General features: G+C 37.2%; 1 protein-coding gene across 1 annotated transcript; it reads right to left on the bottom strand.

Moving 5' to 3' along the window:
* Window positions 1-5928: 5928 nt before the first annotated feature.
* Window positions 5929-12105, bottom strand: MS3_00002408 (uncharacterized protein). Its single transcript, XM_051209982.1, has 5 exons — window positions 11983-12105; window positions 11759-11947; window positions 11504-11707; window positions 11385-11471; window positions 5929-6750 (listed from the first exon to the last, which is right to left on the bottom strand). Exons 3-5 carry the CDS (start codon window positions 11573-11575, stop codon window positions 6604-6606), a joined length of 306 nt encoding a protein of 101 aa, XP_051075468.1. The 5' UTR covers window positions 11576-11707; window positions 11759-11947; window positions 11983-12105; the 3' UTR covers window positions 5929-6603.
* Window positions 12106-25502: the final 13397 nt, after the last annotated feature.

The following is a 25502-nucleotide window of genomic DNA, read 5'->3' as shown; positions in this document are numbered from 1 at the left end:
AATTATCATAGGTGGCCAGATCAAAAAATGGCACAAATCCATGAAGTCACTAAGAAGTGGACTGAGCCATTTCGGTAGGTTTAGACTACCTAGTTGGGATCCGCGAGACGATAGCAACCGATGGTTAGAGACCTTGAATGAGATGGCTCAAAATCGTTTGCAATGGCGCAAGTGCATCCACTCATTGCGTTCTCCCAAATTCTAATCTTCTGAGTTCTTCATATCCTTTTCTTTTTTTTCTCTTTCCAAATTTATTTAACCAGATTACACTCCTTGAATAACATCTTTAAAAACTAATCTTTCCGATCACTGCTTATACTCTTACTAACTCTACCACTATGGGATTTGGGTCGACAACTGCATCACGGTGGTATGGCAACTCGAGCTGATGTACGAACGTACGAAGTTCTATGTTGTGACAGACTGACTGACTATGCTAGCCACTATTCATCTTTGCTTATAATGCTTGTGAATTAAAACATTATCAAGGTAATACGCATATTATGCATATATGTCAATAAGAGACTGATCAATAGCAGCCCTAAACATCAATTGGAAGATTCAAGTAAAACAATACCAAGTCGATATCATATTTGCCTAATCAATAATTTTAACCAAACTCTATTAATCAAGTCAATTTTTTGACCTTTGACTTGAATAATTCTACATTTATACTGTTAAATGTCTTCTATTAATTGGAATGATCATTTCATATCATTATTAATGGTTAATTATGTACATTATCTATAGTGAGTGTTTTTCTAATTTTGTAATGACATAATATTTTGTATTTTGTAATCATTGCATTGCACAATATAAACTGAATAATCATTACTGATATTTCTTTTCCTTTAAAAAGGAATAAAGAAAAGAGATATCATTAGAATATTACAATCATGTCACTAGCTAAAACTAAACTATAATCATATCAATGAAGAGTATTTCATTTAATCACATATGCAGAAGTTGATTTGTGATCAAAGTTAGTGAATAGCACTAAAACATTTATGACTTCGATCAATTATCATTCATATTTATCTATATATAATTAAAAAAATTATATAATCGGTTATTATTGTCGTTTGAAGATGGTTACAATAGAGAATAACTGATGTGATGATGTTGTGAGATAGTAACTCACTGAAGAAAATGATGGACGGTAGCTCAATTTCTTGGATTGGTTGAAGTTAGACATTAACTCCGTTGGATACCTGCTCAGTAGTCAACAAGTTAGGCGTTTGAGCGCAAGATCGATAGGCCCTGGATTCGAATCTCTTGAGGTGGGATCGTAGATGAGCGTTGTTGAGGAGTCCCATACCAAGACGAAACGGTTGTCCACTGCTTCCATGTTTTCTATGGTGATCTAGCTTCAATCAGCACATGAAATCAACTATTAGATTACTATAATATCCAAGAAACCCCTCACTGATTAGAAATAGGTATTTGTTAAATGAAACGATTTTGGTTTTATTTCTTTTGCTCTAACAAAAAATTTAGAGGACATGATCATATAAATTGATAAAATAGTGATTGGTTTAAGTGTTATCGAAATATGTGCTCAATATATCCGGGAGCACACTCTTACGCCTAAATTCATAAAGATATAACATGGTGATAAAAAATTATCTCTGGTTGGAATCACGCTTGAACTTGAATCTAAACTACTGATAGCGTGAGTACTAGAGCTCATTACTGTCGAAGAAATAATCCAATAGTTGAGTTCATCAGTCGATTGAAGCTAGACCACCATGAAAAACATGGAAGCAGTGGACAACTGTTTTGTCCTAGTACGGGACTCCTCAACAATGCTCATCTACGATCCCATCTCGAGAGATTCGAAGCCAAGACCTATCGGTCTCGCGCCTGAGCGCTTGATCTCTGGACCACTGAACCGGTATCTGACCTTGCTAATATCTAACTTCAACCAATCCGCGAAATTGAGCCACCGCCCACCATTGTCTTCAGTGAGTTATCATCTTACAACAGACCCGGTTGAATTCCAATGGTCACGGACTCTCACTAGAACTCCAGGAAATACCTTTTGCAGACCGTCACTAGTGAGCATATGAACATATGCTCATAGGTTAAGCGTTCACGCGCGGTACCGATAGATTCTGGGTTCGAATCTCTTAAGGCGGGGTCGTGGGTGCGCACTGCTGAGAAGTTCCATACTAGGACGAAACGGTCGTCCAGTGCTTCCAAGTTTCCATGGTGGCTTAGCTCCAATTGACTCATGAATTCAACTTATTTATATTTTTTAACCTTACTTTCGTTATGTACCACGGATAATTGTCATTTGTAGTAAAATGGTTCAAAATCAGATTTCAATGGTATATATTACCTTTAATCTAAAATCCCCTATTTAAATCTTCAGTTGATTTTCATTCGGTACTCTTCATAATCGTTCCTTTCTACTTCTTTTGATGTCATTTCTATTCTACCTCACATTGTGCTGATGTGTTGATTATAATTAAATCGATGAGACTTTGTGTCAAGTTTTACATTATTTATCGCTGACTTATATAAACAAATTAAATCATTAAGTTTATAATGGTTTGTCCTATATTGATAGATTTATACATTTTAATTCATTTTAAATAACAATTGAATCACTTATTAACTTGTTAAGATCTTTATCTACGAAATGTGAATAAAAAACCAATAGACATTCCGTTATGATGTAATGATAATATCACCCCTATTAACTTTAATATCATCAGAGAGTTTTATTACTAAGGTAGGTTTTATATGAGTATAAACTATTTCTGAATCAAAAAAAAATTCATGGTTTCAAATTTTGTATGACTGATCTGTTACTAAGGCTATGAACTAGTACTAATCACCTTTTAACGCCAAAATTTCCGTATTGTTAAATATATGACAAACAATAAAACTATTATCATGTAATTATTACCATTATTATGAAAACATTATCGAGAAGATGTTTTCACCCTTTCTTTTTCTCGTGACGATCGACTGGATCATGAAGACGTCAACATCTGGAGGGAAGCATGGGATAAACTGGACAGCTAGGATGCAGTCGGACGATCTAGACTTCGCAGATGATCTGGTTCTTCTATCGCACACACAACAACAAATGCAGGAGAAGATGACCAGTGTAGCAGCAGCCTCAACAGCAGTAGGTCTTAACATACGCAAAGGGAAAAGCAAGGTTCTCTGATACAACACAGCATGCAAAAATCAAATCACACTTGATGGAGACGATTTGAAAGATGTAAAAACATTTACATATCCGAGCAGCATCATTGATGAACACAGCGGATCTGATGCAGATGAGAACGCGCGGATCAGAAAAGCAACAGCAGCATATCTACAACTGAAGGACATTTGGGAATCAAAACAACTGTCTGTAAGCCAACATCAAGGTCAGAATTTTCAATACAAATGTCAACACAGTTCTAGTGTATGGGATGGAAACTTGGAAAACTACGAAAGCCATCATTCAGAAGATACAGGTGTTTATTAACATCTGTCTACGCAAAATACTTCGGATCAGTTGGCCAGACACTATCAGCAACAACCTACTATGGGATACAACAAATCAGATCCCAGAGGAAGAAGAAATCAGGAAGAAGCGCTGGAAGTGGATAGGACACACATTGAGGAAAGCACCCAACTGCGTCACAAGACAAGCCCTCACATGGAATCTTCTAAGCCAAAGGAGGAGAATAAGACCGAAAAACACATTACTTTGAGAAATGGAGACAGACATAAGAATAATGAACAATTAGATAGAACTGGAAAGGAAGGCCCATGACAGAGTGGGTTAGAGAGTACTGGTCGACAGCCTATGCTCTATTGGGAGTAGCAGGCGTAAGTAAGTAAGTAAGTAAGTATTATGAAAACATTTGATATCAGTTCACCTACTGATGTAAAATACCCGGAATGTATTTGCATTTTCAGTTATTCAATAACATATTTGATCTCTTTTAACTGAATACAATTATCAATCCTCTATTTGTACATTTGAAGATATTTCAGTAAAATGTTGGTATGTTGTTTGGGTTTGAACTGAAATGAAAATTTTCTGGTTATAATATTCTATACTGTTTAAATCTAAATGATCACAGATTTCAACAATTGTACATATAAAGTTATTTATCATATATCTGAATAATTTTAGTTTGCGAATTTTATCACATCATTTTGAGTAAAACTGTGGTGATAAGCTAACCACTTGGTAAATAAAACATTTGAAAATTAACCCGATGCTCATTTAGATAAAAACTAATTTTTTGATTGAGATCATGAACCGCTTGATGTCGAACCACCGTTGGAAACCTGGAAGCACTAGACGATTGTTTCGTCCTATTGTGGAACTCAGCAGCGCACATCCACGATCCCGCTCGCGAGATTCGAATCCAGGGCCTTCGGTCTCGCGCGCGAACGCTTGACCTACTGGACCACTGAACCAGAATCCAATGGTGTTAGTATCTAACACCAACCAATCCCACAATAGGACGAAACGGCCGTCCAGTGCTTCCAGGTTCCCAACGGTGGTCCGACATCAAGCGGTTCATGATCTCAATCAAAAACTTATTAATCTCCATGACACCTATACTGATAAAAAATAATTTATCGGTGAAAAAGTTTATGAAGAGGTTTATAAGTACGAGAGTTAGTGAATTATTTGCTTTTTCTTGTTCTGTTGGCTAAACTCAACTTTGAAAACAATACGGTTATATAATCCCTTCGTTTAGTAGTACACTTATATGTTTGAAATGAGAATAGGGGATGATAGTTAATTACTTTATGGCTTGTGAAGTTACCTCTCTAAACAATTTTATTATGACTAAAGAAAGAATAGGATTAAAAATCCAATGATAACTGGTCATTGAAAAAGTACTTTTCATAATCATAAATAATGTATCTGTAATGGTTTAGAGTTAGTCCGCTGTTGATGCCAAATATTGTAATTAGTCTCTTTTTGATACATGTGCATTCTTAGTGGATTGCCTTAAAACTGCCATTAAGTCACAAGCTCTTCAAGGCAGAATTAGTGTGGTATTTATATGAACTGGATGACTGCCTGATTTCGAATTCTGAATACAATACGTTCATTAGTGCTCATCTAGTTTTTCATAGTCTAAATTGCGTTGCTTATGGGATTCCTAATTCGTGCAATAATTCAAATACTTCTAATTATCACAGGTAGATACTGGCTAACTGTGGAATTCAGGATGCAAGTTTCGTCCCATTAGAGACCTGGACCCGTATTAACGTTCACACTGGGACTTAAACCTAGCAGATTTCTCTTTAACCACTCAACACATCATCCACTTAACTCCAGAGTCCAGATAGCTAATAGCTTGTGTCTCGGATATGAAGTATAATTCATTTGTAAGGGTTTGAATCTTTCAAATTTGCTTAAAATTACTTGTAACTTAATGATAATAGTGTGGCAGCCCACTCAGAGTGCACATACTTCAATAAGAAATTGAATAACTATGGTCCTTACAATCAACAACGAGACAATTCAGACAATTAGCAATACATAATATCACAACGATTGTTTCAATACAGATTTTTTGATTACTAATACTTAAACATCTTCATGAAAACATTCACAGTTACCCTGTCTACACAACTGATCATATTGTTCTCATGTCTTTTCAATTTCCTCATCCAGTAATAATATATTGATTAGAAATTATAAAATTCACATTCCATATATAAAAACTGGTTGGATTTCAACAAAAAATACAATCGTGGATGCGCACTGCTGAGGAGTCTCATACCAAGACGAAACGGCCGTCCAGTGCTTCCAGGTTTTCCACGGTGGTCTGGCTTCGATTTACTTATGATTTCAACCAGTGTTATTTCTAAAAATCTCCACAAAACCCATTCTGATAATAATAATCACCTGCTCACTAGTGACTGACTTCAGGAGACACTCCTGGAATTCTAGTGAGAAGTCGTTACCAGTGGGGTTCAACCAGGTCTGTTGTGAGATAGGAACTCACTGAAGACAATGGTGTACGGTCGCGCAACTTCGTGGATTGGTTGAAGTTAGACATTAACACCAGTGGATGCCGGCTCAGTGGTCTAGTTGGTTAAGCGCTCGCGCACGAGACTGATAGGTCCTGCGTTCGAATCTCGCGGAGTGCGGGATCGTGGATGCGCACTGCTGAGGAGTCCCATACTAGGACGAAACGGCCATCCAGTGCTTCCAGGTTTTCCATGGTGGTTTGGCTTCAATTGACTCATGATTTCAACCAAATAATACAATCATTCATAGAACTATAATCTTTCAATAACACAAATGACTATCTAACTTTCAAAATGAACATCTTTTAAAGGATTCTTCTAAATGGATAAATTATGTTATGAGATGTTTTATTTACTCAACAATTTGAAAAATAAAAGTGAAAGACAAATATAAAGCATTTACATAAAAAAACATGTAAATATAATAATGATTTCTAATTACATCTTATTTACTTACAAAGATATTGTAAATCATTTTGCAAAAGATCAATAGTGTACTAATTTCAATGACTTCTTAACCATTCATAATAATAATAATGATAGTGATAATAATAATAATCTCAATGATTGATACGACAAGAAATAATAATAATGTCATCTCTGATCTTTTGCATCGATATATGCAGTTAAATATATGGAACATCCAATTGTTATTATTTCAAGGATTATGAACATAAATGAGAAAACTGTACCAATAGTTAGAAATTGGCTACCGAATTGATTTAATACATCAGTACAACCCTGTAAAATAAAGTAATATTATTGATTATATGATTGTAGAAATGAATGTATAGTTACTTGAATAATATTTAATATTTCATCTTACCAAACTTAATTGAGTGTACAATCACAAAAGATTGTTAACAACTTTAAGAATACTGTCATTATTATAGTTGATAAAGGAAGCATTACAGTGATCATTAAAAATGACAATATTTATTAGATTCATCTGATCATTCATTTAACTTTCATGCATTAGGAAAATTCAAATCGAAAACAATGAACTGATGGTACCTTTCGACATAAAGCTTCAATCATCTCATTCAGCAACAAGATCTCTGCACTTAATTTTTAATCTCAGTAAAATCGATTTTTTGGTGAGGAATGTGATTTTCGTAATACATGCACTTCATGCATTTGTTCTACTAGAGAATATTTGTAAATTATATTAGTACGTAATGCTTACTGTGACAATAGGGTAAAAATAACATAGGCTTCATCATTTATTATTATTTATTTTAACACAGATATTGGTACAAGGGGGCACCAAATACATACGCGCCACACAAATCTCATTTGATTTGTGTGAGGGCTGTGATACTGTCCGGGTGCCCAAACCGAAGCAGGTAGTTTTCTAAGAGGGCCACACCCCGAGCCTTCAACCTGAAGGTCTGATCCACAAGGCAGTGGAGCATCATAAGGAGATGCAGTCCCATGGTAGCCGGTGACCAACAATTGCTTCATACGCCATTTTTTCCTTCAGGATACTAAAGCCCATGTGCACCATTGGTTTGAAATCCGGCTAAAGCGCCGGATATTCGCTTTTCGTCCTCTCATTTTCGTAAACAACAGTAGTGTCACGAGAAGGCAGTGAGTAGGACTTCCCTGACAGAGGCTATATACGCGTGGCCATGTGAGAGCATTTCGAGAGGGAGAGCGGACTCTCCCCACTCTTGACCGTACCAGGGCATTTAGGGGCCTCATAGGTAAAGATTTTTGTGCTTGAGACTTAGAAAGCTAGTGGTGACTAAACCACCTTAAAAAAACATAAAGTCTTTTCAATAAACTGAATCTTATAGACTAGACACAATCACAGTGAAGGAAATACGGCTGACTCCACCCGTGGAGAACTGTGATCTCGACTTCCAAAATTTCGTAAAAGTAAAGAAAAAACTTATAGTTTGTAGGGGCTGGAGTAATACTGATCAGAAATAACATACTTTTCAATATTGAGAAATAGTCTCATGAAAGCTACCCGAAATATAAGGGCTATTGGCGGATCTAGTTTATTGCAGTCGTAATTGTAAAGTATGTGATATATTTCTAGATAGATTTTAACCTTAGATTTCAGTTTGTACATCACAGACCCCAAACATCTGAAAATGAATATTTTGGAAGGCTTGTTTGAATGAGCTCTAGACAATATAGTTATAAAATCTGCTCTTGTGGAACTCATGAAGGATTCGACAAGGTACAACTCCTGATTTACATTATTTTTGGTTGAGTTGACATTTCAGCATAAACCACCCCTCCTATAACTAACTTCAGTAAAAACTTTGCGTTTTTGTGTGTGATACTGTAAACGGATCGGTCTATTACAGCACATATATGCGTGAATACGATGTATGGCATTTAAACAGTTTGTGAGTTGTACAATAAAAGTTTGGTCAAGCATTAGCTCACTTCTGCCTAAAAACTAAACGTTCACTAAGTTTAGAAAAGGCGAAGAGCATCAAAGTATTTTAAGTCGTGGGTATTAACTAAACTATACTTAAGAGCCGACAGCTAACAATTAGCTTGAGAATATCTAGAAGGGGGCATAAAACACTTTCTACAAGTAATTCTACAGGATATTTAACATTATGTGCTTCATAAACTGAAGGATAAATAAGGGGCATATCATCCTAGCCCTGTATGAAAATGGCAAGACATCACTAGTAGAAAATTACTTAAGAAAGTCAATATATGTTTAAACAACGTATTAAAGTTATTTGCAATAAGCCCTCTTTTTGGTAACAGATATCATTTCTCTTTCAGTTGAAATTCAAGTAGGTTGACCATAAAACACTCAAACATTCTTAGCTTGTTAAATAAGCCTAACGTAATAAGCTTGACGATACTCAATAAAATAGTCCTGATGCTACTCAAGAACCAAACGCTCCCCATCGCTAAGTCTTTAATATTTTGTTGTAACCTATTTTTATATAAACCATAACCAAACAATGACTAAAAATGTTAGAATTAACCCTTTCGTTAGGTAATGTACTCAGTGGAATCGTGAAAATGACCACCGTAGAAGTCTAACTAGCGCAGACACCAAGACTTTCAAGGAGACTGTAAAAACATTCAGGTACTTGGCAAACAACTCAAGAATGCTTAAAGTTTCACATAAAAATAGAACACATTCAATACCCACTAATTTTTAAATGTTTAAGGATAGATGGTATTAGTTAATGGACTATAAGCACTCGAAAGATTAAAAGTACCAATTTCTGCAAAATGCATCATTACGTTCTTCATAAATTGGTCTTGAGTGCCGTTTTCCATGACAGATTGTTATTTATTACAAATAATAATCAAAATAGCTTTTTATCTTAAAAAAAACCTTCTCGTAGAGGGTGAAAAAACAGTATTGTTCAATCGCAATCTATCTAGATTAGAGTGTGATGCGGAGTTTGCGAATTTACATGTTTTACTTACTTACTTACGCCTGCTACTCCCAATAGAGCATAGGCTGTCGACCAGTACTCTCTAACCCACTCTGTCATGGGCCTTCCTTTCCAGTTCTATCTAATTGTTCATTATTCTTATGTCTGTCTCCATTTCTCAAAGTAATGTGTTTTTCGGTCTTATTCTCCTCCTTTGGCTTAGAAGATTCCATGTGAGGGCTTGTCTTGTGACGCAGTTGGGTGCTTTCCTCAATGTGTGTCCTATCCACTTCCAGCGCTTCTTCCTGATTTCTTCTTCCTCTGGGATCTGATTTGTTGTATCCCATAGTAGGTTGTTGCTGATAGTGTCTGGCCAACTGATCCGAAGTATTTTGCGTAGACAGATGTTAATAAACACCTGTATCTTCTGAATGATGGCTTTCGTAGTTTTCCAAGTTTCCATCCCATACACTAGAACTGTGTTGACATTTGTATTGAAAATTCTGACCTTGATGTTGGCTTACAGACAGTTGTTTTGATTCCCAAATGTCCTTCAGTTGTAGATATGCTGCTGTTGCTTTTCTGATCCGCGCGTTCTCATCTGCATCAGATCCGCTGTGTTCATCAATGATGCTGCTCGGATATGTAAATGTTTTTACATCTTTCAAATCGTCTCCATCAAGTGTGATTCGATTGTTGTACGTTGTGCTGTATCGGAGAATCTTGCTTTTCCCTTTGTGTATATTGAGATCTACTGCTGTTGAGGCTGCTGCTACACTAGTCGTCTTCTCCTGCATTTGTTGTTGTGTGTGCGATAGAAGAACCAGATCATCTGCGAAGTCTAGATCGTCCGACTGCATCCTAGCTGTCCAGTTTATCCCATGCTTCCCTCCAGATGTTGACGTCTTCATGATCCAGTCGACCGCCAGGAGAAAGAGGAAAAGTGGGAGTAAGCAACCTTGCCTGACACCTGTCTTTACTTCGAACGAGTCTGTCAATTGTCCTTCATGTACGATTTTGCAGTTTAACGCATCATCGGAAGTCTGTGTGATATTTGCTATCTTCTCAGTTACGCCGTAGTGTCGGAGAAGCTTCCATTGTGTTGGCCTGTCCACGCTATCAAATGGATTCTCGTAGTTAATGAAGTTGATGTAGAGTGATGAATTCCATTCAACTGATTGTTCCATAATGATCCGTAGTGTTGCGATTTGAAGATTTACATTTCTAGGGTCAAGTATTTTTAGTGTATATAGAGATAACCTAACTGGTTGTTTTTTGTTATCAGTCCTGATATTTTTTGATCATAATAAAGCATAAAAAGTGACTCAAAACGGGAACCAATTATTAAGGTTTCTAAAAGATCTACATACAGATTGATAAGACAGTTTGAGTGTCACTTTGTGACATTAATTGTATCCAGACAACAATACACACTGAATGATGTTGGCGATTAACACGTGACAAGTCATTGTCCACCGAACGAATTAACTAGAATGCCCATAAGCCATGTAGTTCAACAAAATGTATTTTACGGACTAGTTACCAGCCATTGTGTACTTACTCAAACTTCAGTGGTTAGTTCCTTCAGTGATAGCGTATTTGCTTACTTCAGACCTGTTTGTAGTACAAAGGCCAATTGTTTACTAACATACTTTTATTTCGAAGCTCGTTGAAATCATAAAGCAGATTCACTTTATAAATCAAGGGCTGTAACCAAAATTTCACAGCTTTACTGCAGTCAAAGTAATTGTGAACAGGCAATACAAATTAGCATAGGGACAGCCAGACAGGATCTCAAGTTTAGTATTTATGTTTGTAAGTCACTTAACGCCTTAATAACATACTAGAGAAAGACTATTGGTTAACCAATAGTACCACCAAGCTAACTATTTTATAAGTGATTTATACAATAACCAAATCTACTACGGAAAGGTGCATGTACTCATATACTCGTGAAAACAAACAAGTAAACAATAATAATGTAAAAACATGTTATTTTGACAATACATTTTTGTAAATGGAACCATCTTCATGACAGGACGAGGGAATTTTATCTCCATATTCTAAGTAATTAAGTGAACCACAACATTTAAGCTGTAATCAAATAAGCTTGAAATGATAATTACATCTCTATGAATTTTATCCATAATGGTGCTTATCGTTTTATTGAAATGATAATTTTCAACTGCTTTCTTCATGCTCAAATGTAGATTATCCCACAACTATAAGAGCTCATCACCAACGAAAAAACTTGCCTTTACATGATAACAAAGGCATGTTATTCCAGTTCCAAGCTGAACAATAATTATGGTGACCAAACCAACAGAAAACTGAAAATTAATGAAAATTAAATAGTTCAACTATAAAGTGTGAAGATATACCAAGCAAAGTACATCATTACTATTTAAGCAAGATCCAAAGAGACCTAGGAATCCAGAAAAAATCATAATACATCCGACTATGACAAGGCATTTTATTACTCCTTTGACAGTCGTCTCAAGTTTGCCATTGTATTTACGAACTGAATTATAAAATATACTACCAATAGTAATCAAGGCAACTGCACATCCCTAAATTATAAAATCAATCAAAGATTAGATCTTACTATGATTATCAAACTAGAAATTATCACGGTCACTTGAAGATGACGGTGGCTTATTCTTTTTTTGCAGAAACTCATTCAGTCATTAAAACGACAACTAATTTACAACTATCAAAATGGTGTAGTGAAACAGTATCAGGGTAATATAAATCTTAGTAATAGTTCATTCAAACACTCTAGACGCAGATTAATTAACAACTTTATCTTACAATCAACTACTTACATCTTTATATCTTAAAATTTAAAACCGACTTATTGATTTTGAGGCTGACTATTTCAAGGTTTGATGGAGGTTAACCCAGGACTTTCTACCACCTTTTGTCCAGTTAGTGAGTGAGTTCTGCATACTGAAGAGCAATATCCGGTAAATAAGTTTGCTGAAGATTCCATTTCAAGCGTCTGGAATTACTCTCAACTGCTTCATATGAGTACATTCAATGAAACATAGTTCATAAAGTATAAAGAACACAATCACTTTAAAACTAAGAGCTCTAAATGACATCTCCAATAAAAGTTTTACTCTAACAATTATTGTTTGCTTGCCAGATGGACACAGAAATTACCGAGAGTTCTGTGTACAACAGTCTTCAAAGTGCTTCACGTGGATATCAGTGCTTAGGGGAGTACGTCAAGGTCCTAGGTCCTTAACTTTATACTGTATGTAAATGATCCCCCAAGTATAGTAGAGTCCCAAGTGTCATTATACGCTGACGAAGTAAAAAATTTGGAGAGAAATAACAGAAGATGCAGGTACATACGCATGTCAAGCAGACCTAAATATTGTGATTAGCTGGTCTGCCTGGCTGATGCCTATCAACACGGTAAAGTGTATCTACATTGGCTTCGGAGATACAAAGGTAGTTAGGCACAGCATGGGGGAAGGGACTGTACCAGTGGTCTGCTCTCACAAGAATCTTTGGGCGACAGTGAGTCATGACCTTAAGATCACGGTTCATTCCTGGGAGGTAGCAGCTAAGGGGTTTTGAACCCTCTGAGCTTCAAGACAGATATTCACCAAGTTGGATACTACCATGTTTACCACAGTATATACAACTTTAGTGAGAACTAAGCATGAGAACTGCATCCAGGCTGCAAGCTCCCGTTTTAAATGTGACTCGGATATCCTGTAAGAAGTATAGAGGGCGGCTAGCCACACAATTCCAGAACTCCGGAGTTTACCATACGAAGAGCGGCTTGAAAAGCTAGAGCTCTTTACTCTGCCCTATCACAGAGTAAGAGGTGATCTGAACACTAAGGAATGGTTTCAACCTAATATATTCTCTCTTTTTCTTCCTACCAGGTCGTGACACCTCAGAGGGCATAGCAGGCGAGTAGAAAAACCAAGAACGAACAAAATACCAGCTGTATAGAGGTTTTTACACCAAGTCATCAATTCTTTGAACCTGAACCTTCAATTGACTCATTCATATGAAGGCTAGACACTCACAGAAGCATACTAGAGAGGAATAACATAAGCCGTAAGCCTTCTGTCCTTACTACACAAATCTGAATTTGAAATTCTAATCTTATTTAATTCTGAATACATTGTTATTTCGGGCAATTATTTTAGCCTTCAGAGGCTTATACACAGCATAGAACCTGCCAGCTTTCCCAGAGACAAGATATATAGCAGTAAGCAACACCTCTATATAAATAATCTTTACGGCGTTTGATTTATACTCTAATCTTCCTTGCTGCAAACGACACTTCTTGTTAACGGCCCTTAGCCAGTCATAGCAGCCATATTTTAGTACAGCCGTGGGTACATGTCTCTCATTCTCTGTTAGCCTGTTATTATCAGTCACAAGGCACTAATTAATTCGTATAAACTATAGTTATTGGCGTTAACATCAAAGTATTCAACTTGACATAAAAAACTATCGTAAACACTATCAGTTTTAGTTTATTTTCGTTATAACTATTTAATCCAGACACTTAGTTTTTGTAATAAGTTGTAAAATTTATACAGTAATACAATCATTACGCAAAAAACTTGTGTTTTGTCATTACATATGCCACAGATGTGAGTTGACAACGTCTTTGTCCGCAACATCTTTATAATCGAAAGGCACCAACCTGGTCAAATCAGAGGTCAGGGAAGAACAAGTTCAAAGATGTGCTGGAAAGCTATTGATCTAAGCTGGGTAGTGGTTGCAAGGAATGAGTAGAACAGCCTACCCACTCGTGATCTGGTGCAAAAGAATGATCGAGCGCTTTCAGATATAATCAGTAAAATCAATATGGTAAGCATCAATGTCGAGGGCTCAAATGCTTATTTGTCTTAGCCATTTATTAGTCGCCACATCTCACTCCCCTGCCAGAGTACTAGTGATGATTCTAAAACCTGACCAGTCAGAAGTTTAAAGCAAATTAACTTCCCGTGCATAAACACTCTTCTGATAGCTTGTAATGTCCATCATCGTCTGCGAATCTTTCATTTACTCAAAGAAGTGTAGAATTATGGTCAAGGTGGGTATCAGAACACTTCGTTATGCTACTAGAATGGAGGGCCTATCCCTCGACTGTATGTTTTCAATGATCAAACTGCGTAACTGATAACATTTTACGCGAAAGCTACATCAAAGTCCACGTTGACTAGTCTTTTCGTGACAGTCGGGAGCATGATGTTTAGCACCTTTGTTCAGTTCGTTTACAATCACATAGTGATTTGATGAAAATTAAAGATTTTCTGAAAAGGGTTTCCAAAATACGTTCCATCGTATTCCGACAATAGGGATTGCGAACAAAGATGTCAATAACTCAAGTTGTAACCTCTCCGGATCAAATCAAAATTGTCATTACCTACGGGCTCATGAGTGGTACTTATTACTACTCTGCATCCACCCCGAAGACCTTATCATGTCATACCACAACCATCGCAATAAAAAGAGAATACTCTATCAGTCCCGAGAACCTACACAAAATCACCTCAGAAGTATTTGAAATTCACTCTCTAACCATGTGGAACAGACTAACATAAAACCACCATCACAGTAAGACTGTGACCCGGTTCAAAAGTCTGCTTGATGACTTTCTTTTTGAAAGTGGTTTATGTCACCAACAAAATATCAGTGTGATTATCATTAATTTATACAAGTAAGATCCGATAACTAATCAAATGGACTGTGAAACAGATTAGAACCTTCTAGATCTTGTTGGTTCGTTCGATATTCTTTTATGTAAATATCCAGTCTACTGGCTTTCCTTTCTTTTCTTGGAATCTTCGTCGTACGTTGTTGTAACTTGTAGCCCGTTAATTTGCACGTGATAAGATGACCTAGGCAATGTAACAAACCAGTACAAGAAACTTAGAGTCAACTCTCAGTGCTTGTTGGTTGATTTCGCCTGGTTCTGTTCATTTAATTTTGAAGCACAATTTCAGCTTCCATTGTATGAATCATGTATTTCAGACATACAACGTTTATAAACAAATAAATCAGTCGTCACACATTCCATATGCGTTTTCGGTGGCATTTCATGCGGGGAGCTGAATGTTTCGGAACTCTACGTAGCAGTTAAACAATCTATCCTTAAACGCGGAGGCCTAACCGATCGACAATGGTTAGACCAACCCCTAATAACATCGACCTATAACACGGTTATGTGACAGCCCTGTTGTTAAGAATGAGAGGGGTTGTCTCCCAAAGAACATTCGATGATGGCTTATTCAGACAACTTTTCTTATCCAAACTTTCTCAATAGGAGCAAGCTGTACTGGTGTCGTTTCAAAAGAACTCCGTGGACGAGCTGGGTGCACCTGCCGAACGCATCACAGAAATAATGAAATTTTGTAATGCCGAGGTATTTTCAGTCAAAGGAAAACCTCAAACCACTCAGAATGATATGACAGAGTTATGTCATACACTTACACGTTATCTTAGATTTTGTAACGACCGTAAACGGTCTGTATGGAAAGTCTTTCAGAAATTGCAGGAAACTGCAATTTTCCAAACTCAAAATCAACCGACACGAATAACAATTCGGGAAACTTCCAAGCCGGAACGCGTTGACGGCAACCGTGGCCGGCGAATATAGCCGTCTGTTATACGTCACAGATTTGACAATGACAGTTCGCTACCTCGTCACACTGGTGCACAAGTTAGCGTTCTTTCAACAAATTCTAATGGCCGGCTTCACGAATCGGTTTTAAACTTACAGGCGGGAAACGGAAAGCCTATTGCCACATATGGTAAAATGTACGTCTACCTATACATGGGTTTACGCAAACCCATTCACTGAATCTTTGTTGTTGCAGATGTTTCTATGTCAATCGTTGTTATAGATCTGGTACAACACCACATTCTACTCATCGATGCGCGCAAACGGACGCTGTTAGACGGAAACACTAATTTATCTGTCTGCGTAACTTCTTTTTCCGGTTGCGGATTATTTCCAGACACAATTGAGCACACGATAAATCCATTCTATCAATCACTACGAGATAAGTATTCTGTGATACGCCAACCGCAACCGAAATCGCTGTGTGTAACCAGCAATGTTACACATCACATCACGACTACAAGACCACTTGCATTCTCAATAGCACGCCGACTAGCTCCCGAAAAGCTAAGATTGGCGAAAAACGAATTAGATCACATGATAGACTTGGGTATCATTCGATCATCAAATAACATGAGTATCTCCGTTGCACATGGTCCCTAAAAAGAACAGCAACGATTGGCGTCCAACTGGTGACTATCAACGATTGAATGCGAAAACCATTCCCGATCGTTACCCGTTGCCTCAGTTCCACGATTTGACAGCTGCCTTGAAAGGTACAACTATGTTTTCGAAAATCGACTTGGTTAAAGCGTATAACCAAATCCCTATGGCTACTGACGACATTACGAAAACCTCCATCTTAACTCCTTTCGGACTCAACGAATTTTCGCGAATGCCTTTCGGTCTAAGAAACACTGCCCAAACATTCCAAAGATTCATAGACGACGTCTTTCGAGGTCTCAACTGCGTACATGCGTATGTTGACGACTGTCTAATCGTAAGTCCGGACAGAGAAACACATCTCAAGTATCTGGATCTTGTTTTCGAACGACTACAAAAACATGGCATAACTGTAAACGTTCAGAAATGCCAATTCGGAACCGACTCGTTAGACTTCCTAGGACACACTATCGATGCTCAAGGCATTCGACCCTTTAGGGCCAAAGTGGCAGCCATTCTGGATTACCCAGAACCGACCGCCGTCGAGCAAGTACGCACGTCTAACGGCCTCGTAAGTTTCTATAAACGTTTCACACCGAAATGCTCATTACTTATGAAACCTCTGACCGACCAACTTCGTGGAAATGCGAAATCCATCAATCTGAACGACACCACACGAAAAGCATTCTTCACAATTAAGGAACCGATAGCTAAAGCAACAATGCTCGCATATCAGGACACCGAAGCACCCATTAGTATCGCAGTAGACGCATCCGACTCGGCAATCGGAGGAGTCTTACAACAATGGGTTAACAAATCCTGGCAACCCTTGGCATTTTTCTCCAGAAGGTTGCTAGACACCGAATCGAGGTACAGCACATTCGGTAGGGAACTCCTAGCTATGTATTGTGCTGTGCGGCATTTCCAACACTATATCGAAGGCCGTGAATTCACTCTTTTCACGGACCATAAACCGCCCACTTTCTCGTTGAGCTCTCCTTCTGACAAGTACTCTCCCCGTGAGTCACGACAACTGGACTACATTTCGCAGTTTACTTCAGATATTCAACACATCTCTGGAGCAAACAATGTAGTTGCAGACGCCTTATCTCGCATAACTTCCGTGAACAGTTTCCAAGGAATCGACCTTCTTAAACTCGCCGAGCTTCAAAAAGAAGACACTGATCTTCAGCACGAGTTATCGTCCACAACCCTTAAACTACGCATCAAACAGATGGGAACAGGTAAGGAAACCTTACTTTGTGACACACCTACAGGTAGGGATCGCCCAATCGTGCCAAAACGTTATCGACGCAACGTCTTCAATACGTTGCACAAACTTTCTCATCCAGGTGTTCGTGTAACAATCAAGCTTATAGCAGAACGGTTTTGCTGGCCTGGAATGAATAAAGACGTGAGGGAGTGGGCACGCTTTTGTGTAAACTACCAGAAATCTAAGGTTATTAGACACAACAAATGTCCCTCAGGTTCATTCAAAACTCCCGATGCTCGTTTCGACCATGTTCATCTGGATTTGGTGAGACCTTTACTAGATTCAAATACATACTCTCATCTTTTAATCTGTGTAGACCATTTCACTTGATGGCCAAATGCAGAACCTATCAGGGACATCACTGCTTAGAACAGTAGCCCGAACCTTCGTCGATCGATTGGTAGCAAACTTCCGTTGCCCTTCAACCATCACTACAGATCGCGGACGCCGGTTCGAATCTGAACATTTGCGTTGTCTGAACACACTATCAGGAATAAATCGCTTCCGAACAACCGCCTACCAACCACAAGCAAACGAATTGGTGGGACGCTTTCACCGACAACTAAAAGCTTCACTATCGCTGCAAACATTTCTCAGTAGACTGACGCTCTTCTACTTGTCTTGTTAGGTATTCGCAATGGCGGGAAAGTTGGCATCAGATACACTGCACCCTTACTTGTTTATGGAACGACACTTTGACTTCCAGGAGAATTCGTCGATCCCTCATCCTCTTCAATGAACATGGATCTAACTTCCTACACGAACAGGCTTACAAACGCAACGCGTTCAGTCAAACCTGCTTCCACTCGACCACAATCGACCGATGTTTTCGTTCAACCTGACTTGCGATATAATACACACGTCTACGTATGCTTATATACATATATATATATACATATATATATATATATTCCAAAAAAAAACCGAAACGATTTTGCAAAAATCCACTTTTTACGCTATTACGTGTGTATAAGTTTATTTTCCCTTTTTTCGCCCGCTTTGTGTTTTTACGCGCATACTATTTGATTTCAACATGCTCTTGCATCATTTTTTCTCTTTTACAGGACGGCTGGAAAGGACGATGAAAATAACGATGAAGTTTACGAGGAACTGAAAATTTCATTGTACGTTTTCGTTTTTTACTATATTGTACTTCATGGATCTTTAAAGTAATGAAAGACGACCAAACGCTGTTAAGCATAGCAAGCTATCAGAAGAGTGTTTACCAACTGCAAACTCGTTGGGTTTAAACCGCTGACTGGCCACGTCTTAGGGTCATCACCACTACCCCACTAGGGTGGAGTGATCTGTAGAGGTAAATAAATCCCCAAAATAAATGACTATGTACGTTTTCGACATTGGATGCTAACCACATTAGTTTTAATGGACTGACCTAGCTGAAGGCGCTCGGTCATGCATCCGCACCAGATCACGAGTTGGAACGCCGTGCTTAACATCCACTGCAATCGCTAGCCAGATTAGATCAAACGATCCTCGATATACTGATAGCCTATCAAATATATATTCGAACCTCTTCGCTTCTGTATTTTGTTTTCACTTGGTGGGTACGATTCATTTTAAAAGGTGTTACTGGTTATAGCGTTGTAAAACTCCGAGTACCTGTGGCATTTTTCTCTGTTGTGTGGGAGATCAAGGAATAGTTGATAAAGCTCTTTATTGTCAAGTAATAGTGGTATTATTGTTTTGAACTTGGTGATAGTGTCACAGTTACCAATAGGTATTGGCAATCTATCCCACAATAAACTATACCGAACTGTTAAGTCGCAACGCATTGGTTTTCGGTGTTTTACCGTAGGCCGTGCATATGAGTTGTTCCTCAGCCTGTAGACTGCATCATGGATCATGGTTGGGCAGGATGCTAGAAATGTTGGTCCATATATTGCTTCGTGTAGAAATATCAGATTGCTCTTTACTATAAATGTTCTGAGGAGAGGTGCTCACATCTATCTTTGTAGTTGAGAGTGGAGTCACATCCTAGCATTCAGCTTGTGAAGAGTCTTTGAACATCTTCTGTAATTATCTTGTCGGTGGTATTCATGTTTGAGAAGGTAGAAGAACAATATTTAAGAGAGGGTTGTATAAATATTTTGTACAGTGTTAGTTCGATCTCTATTGAGAAGAAAATTTTCACTATGAAACCAATTAGCCGCCTAGATATAGAAATAATAGGCGAGGCATGTTCTTAGAACTTTAGGCTTCTTGTGCAAATAATACCTAGGTCGTGCATTGATTTGAGTGTCTGGACCCTACGTTTATTTAAGTGAAGTTACAGTTTATGGGGGTGGTTTCCATAAAGCATGATCCCGTACTTGCTGAAGTTAAATGGTATTTGCCACTTTTTGCTCCAGATAGGTTATTGAGATCATTTTCACTTAGAGCTTCAGGCTCCAATTGTTGAGGACATTAGATCTCCAAAACTCACTTGGAAAAGGTCCTCATTTTTTAATTTTGTTCTGAAAATTTTAATTTCAATTTTTCGCGCCACGAGACGCTTATTTGACCTACAGCTTACATTTCTCACTCGGAAATCCTTGACTGTCATTGGTTGGCGGATTTTCCAGTACGCTATTTTGTGGCTCTCACAAGGGCGTTTCTATGATTATATAAATAAGCTTGATCTGTGTGCTCAGTGACCTCGTGTTTCATGGGCGCTTGTATAATATATTATCTACACCTCATTGAGACTTCTTAATTTAGTTAGTAATGCCGGGGACAACGGATTAGAATAGCCTATCGTGTCACAGTATCTTTGACTTTCGTTTCGTTTACCGAGTAAAGTGAATTCGTAATAGCACTTAAGCAAATCATAAAGCTATATACTGTTTTAAGATCATCGGCGTATAATTTTGGTCTCCCAAATTTCTTAGTGATACGTATACCCTACACTTGTTGAGGTTAAATGGCAATTGCCATTTTTCGCTCCAGATAGTGAAGTTATTGAGGTCATTTTGAATCAGGGATACACTTTCACTTAAAGCCTTAGGCTTATAGCTGTATACTATTTTGAGATCATCAGCGTATAAGTGTGGTTTCTTAACTTTTATGATGTTACATATATTGTTTATATACATAAAAAACAAAAGTGGACCTGATACGCTTCTCTGGATGACTTCACTAGTTGTTGGTCTAGACAATAAGATAGTCACTGTAATTTACCATCTGTCTACGTTCTGTTAAGAATGAAGAAAACCATGAGTATAGTGTGTTGTTGATTCCGAAGGACTTTAGTTTGACAAGAAGCCTTTTGTGTGGAACTTTATCAAAAGCATTCTTAGAATCTATGAATAATACTGATACATGTAGTCTGTTGTCTTGTTTCAGAGTTATATCAATCAGGTAGTCTACTAGGCATGTATCGCATGACCTGGACCTAAGGAATCCATGCTGGTAGGTCGAGATGAGATTATTGGTAAGTAGATGTTGGACTACCGCCAACTTAACTACTTTTTTCATCACTCTACGTGCAACTGAGGTTATGTTTATGTGTCGGTTATTTTGAACATTTGCTTTAGTTCCCGTCTTAATTATAGGAATTTCAACTCCCACTACATGAATCATGTATTTTAGACATACTCAGTTTGTCAACAAGCAAATTAAACCACATCACGCCATATTATTGAATGTGCCCATTAGCAAGAGAGCTTTTAGGTATAGATGGAAAAATAAATCATTTTACAGAAGAGCTCATCTTCAATCAATACCTCCAGACATTTCAAGTTGAAATGAAATCTGTCTTGATTTACTTCTATCAGTCTAGTTCCAACGTTGGACCTGTGGTGGATCCCAGCAAAAAAGCTTATTCAAAATACAACAGTATGCAAGGTTATCAATAACGTATCAAAAAAGTTAACACCAAAACCCTAGGTGTCTCTCTATGAGTTAAGTATATAGTAACAAATTACATTTACAATATAAGTGGTATATTAAACAACAAGATAATAACAGCTGTTATGAAATGAATGTTACTTGTAAGCTGCTCTATCAGATAACAGCCACAAATGAGTTCACTTGATTAACAAAGATTGCTCTGCACGTGATGACATCAATGGCATAATAAAAAATGATTGAATCCAATAGTATTATTTAATAATAATCCAGGCCAAAAATCCAACATAGTGTAGGAAGGCCTAAAAGGACGTTATAACACTATTATAATCTTCATCCAAAAACCGTGGTCAATAAAGCAGAACATAAGGTGGAGATAGTGTCTATATTTCAACCACTGCAGTAGTATACCAGTATGTGTATATAACCAAACAATAATAGTTTCTTACCATTGAAACGGAAAAACAATAGATGTTAAACATAAATGTGGTTACATAAAACGCGTGACAAATTAGAGGGAAAATTTGGTTTATATTTTGTCCTTACAAAAATCACTGAATATACATAACACCACAGACCTGATACTTTCAAATAAATTGTGTATTGATTAGAAACTTGATAATCAGTATACTATTCGTGATATCCCAGTGAGTACGAAATAGTATTTCTGAAGTACCGTGACTTAATGTATGTCACTTCTTCAGAGCAAATCAATAACCAAAGTATAGATAACATAACTGTCAGTAGTACAAAGGAAACAATGCTGAGTATTTCTAGTACTAACATCCTCGATCTAATAATTGTTACAGGATATTACTGAAAACACATTCAAACATAACCATCCTTTTTAAAGTAACAACCCCAGTGAAAGATATTGAGTTAGTACTTCAGTTTCACCTTACCGTCAATCTACGACAGAAGAAATACAAAGGATGTTAAGAACAAACAAAATAAAGCCCTCTATAAGATAGTCAACATCAAAGATGAGATCCCGTTCACATCAATACAAAATCGTGTCCACAGATTAGGTTTGTTCGATTGTGATGCGCTCTACATTGAAACGGCTTCCTGTGAGATCTTGCCTCATGCCAAGCAACACATAAGTCACACGAAGTCACACAACTAATTCAAAACATTATAGGTAAGTCAGCAATAGCAATACGAAGTTGATATTTCACATCGGAACAAAACACAAACCCATCTCTTCATGTACCTTCTATTTTTATTTAGAAAATCATATCGATTCTCTACAAAGACCAAGTGTGATGTGGAGTCCCAGGTTTGTGCAAATACAATGAACAATAGTCGGAAATGTAATGTACTATCTTCAGAAATAATAAACTAACACAACACAATTGTAGCAATTAAGACATCTCAGCAAGTACAAATACAAACAGCATAATGTTATCACATATGGTTGACATATAGTTTGTTGTGATTAAATGTGTTTCAAAGGAACTACCAAGTGTATTCATATATGCAAAAAATGCCGGGTTATTTTTTTTGCCTAAAAGAATTTTAAAAGTAGTCTAATTTTTCATACTGATTTATGCATTGTGGCCTAATTTGATAATTAGGAGTATTTGAATTATAGTATAGACTAAGAATCCCAGAAATAGCGCAATTGAATCAAGAAGTATTAGACAAGCACAAACGAATGCACTATATTTGGAGTTCGAAATCAAGCATTCAACAAGTACAAAGGAAACAATAGTTCGTTCAAACACCATATCCGTCACAGCTTAAATTGGAGTCTAAGTGACTATAATTGATTGTATGTCTTCTTCTTAAGTTCATCGTGTATCTGTCCGATAGTGTATTGGATAAAGACTCTGTATTATCTAGAATGTGCTCATTAGTACTGGAGTTAACAATCCAAATCGGAACAGACTCATCTGCGTCCTGGGATTGTGTACAATCATCGTGTCGGTTGTGTACCGAAACCACTAATATCTAGAATTTGAACCATAGATTGACCAACACTATCCTCACCCACGAAATAATGTTGGATCTTCATATCCCTAAGTTATGAATGATGTCGCTTCATTTAAAACACATTTTTCACATTGACTAGGGTAAACATGAGAAACGACTTCTTGATAAGAACAAACGGCAGTTGATATGAAATCACGCAAAATCTAATCAAAATCGAGCTCATTTACTACTCGTGCTTCGTATTGAACATGTTTCCCACAAGAAACAAACGCATTAACAGGACAAATATTATTTTATAGAACATAAAGATTTGATTCTTATGAAACAGTTTCATCAAATTTATTAAGAATGTGATTGCAGAATAAAGGATCATTAGAAAAATTAACATCTATCAAAACTACACCAGGTCTCCGATCATGACTAGGTTCGTTCAACATATTTTCCTCAGATTTGCATAACATTTCATTAGAAATATATGAACCATTAGGAAAAAACATATCTGGTACGATAACATGAAAAATCTTCGATGTTGTCGGGCCAGAAAGGCATCAGTTGAAACGAAGGCGGGGACAAAGTCTTAAGCTTGAGTACTTTAGGTGTCTGTTCAGTCATGATGAAGTATGATAATGAACGAGGGGAAAATATATATATCCAAGAAGAAACACGAAAAAAATCACAATGTTTAAAAAAAATAAAAAATAAGGCAATGATATATAAAAATCCCAAAAAGGAACAGACTCACAGTTGCAATAAGGTGTACCAGATCACGTCGGTCTCACCAATGATGATGTCACAGGTATTCAGTGTTTGACAACGCCTAAACCAGTAACACCTAATATATTTCGTTCCCACCAAGAGAAATCAAAAAACAGAGTCGAGGAGATCGGAAGAGTATATTTGGCGATGACCAATATATCGGAATTCTCTGATCTAATCTGGCTAGCGATTGTGGTTGATGTTGAGCACGGCGTTACCACACGTGATCTGGTGCAGATGCCTGACCGAGCGCCTTCAGCTAGATGAGTCCACTAAAACATATGGTCAGCATCCAATGTCGAAAACTCAGTGCTATTTATTCTGGGGATTTATTTACCGCTACAAGTTGATTGATTAGAAACTGTTGTTTCGCAAGGATTCTGCGTTTCATTTAAATCTGACCTGCTATGTGACTCTACACTGTCTTTTGAAATCGTTGATGAAAATAAATGATCATTATAAATATTCAACTTCATAGAATCAGAATTATGAGAGGAACAACAGTATTACAAACTGACTGAATATGTCCAATATCACCACATTTAAAGCATTTAGAATTACGAAATTTACATGAATTAAAAGAGTGGAACTTGCCACAGGACAAACATTGATCAAACGTGTGCCCATCTTCACGAACTGCTTCGCAACTCCTCAATGAATTATCTGCATAGCCCTGAGTATGCACTTGGTTGGGGTGACGTAATGTAATGGGATTTTTTATATCCTCATGAATCATTTTACCAAAATAATCTTTCTTTATCGCAATCAAAATTTGCATATTTGACATAGTCTAGCAGTAGTTCCTTGAGAATTGTATAAGGGAGCAAAATGGGCACTTAAGGTAAAGCCAAAGTTTTTAATAAGCTATATGCTTCTTTTCCGATGAATGTGAGGAAATGTGCTACAATATTAACATCCTCATCATCTTCCTTGGTCATAGCCTAGATTTTGGACCTTTCCAAGTATTTCTCAAAAGTATCAAAATTTAAATGTATATCCAACAGTTCCATAAATAGCTTCCGGAGTTTACCTATAATTTCATATACTTTGT

Source organism: Schistosoma haematobium, chromosome 1, assembly GCF_000699445.3.
Source record: "Schistosoma haematobium chromosome 1, whole genome shotgun sequence".
Classification (NCBI taxonomy): domain Eukaryota; kingdom Metazoa; phylum Platyhelminthes; class Trematoda; order Strigeidida; family Schistosomatidae; genus Schistosoma; species Schistosoma haematobium.
This window is presented reverse-complemented; position numbering and strand designations above follow the sequence as displayed.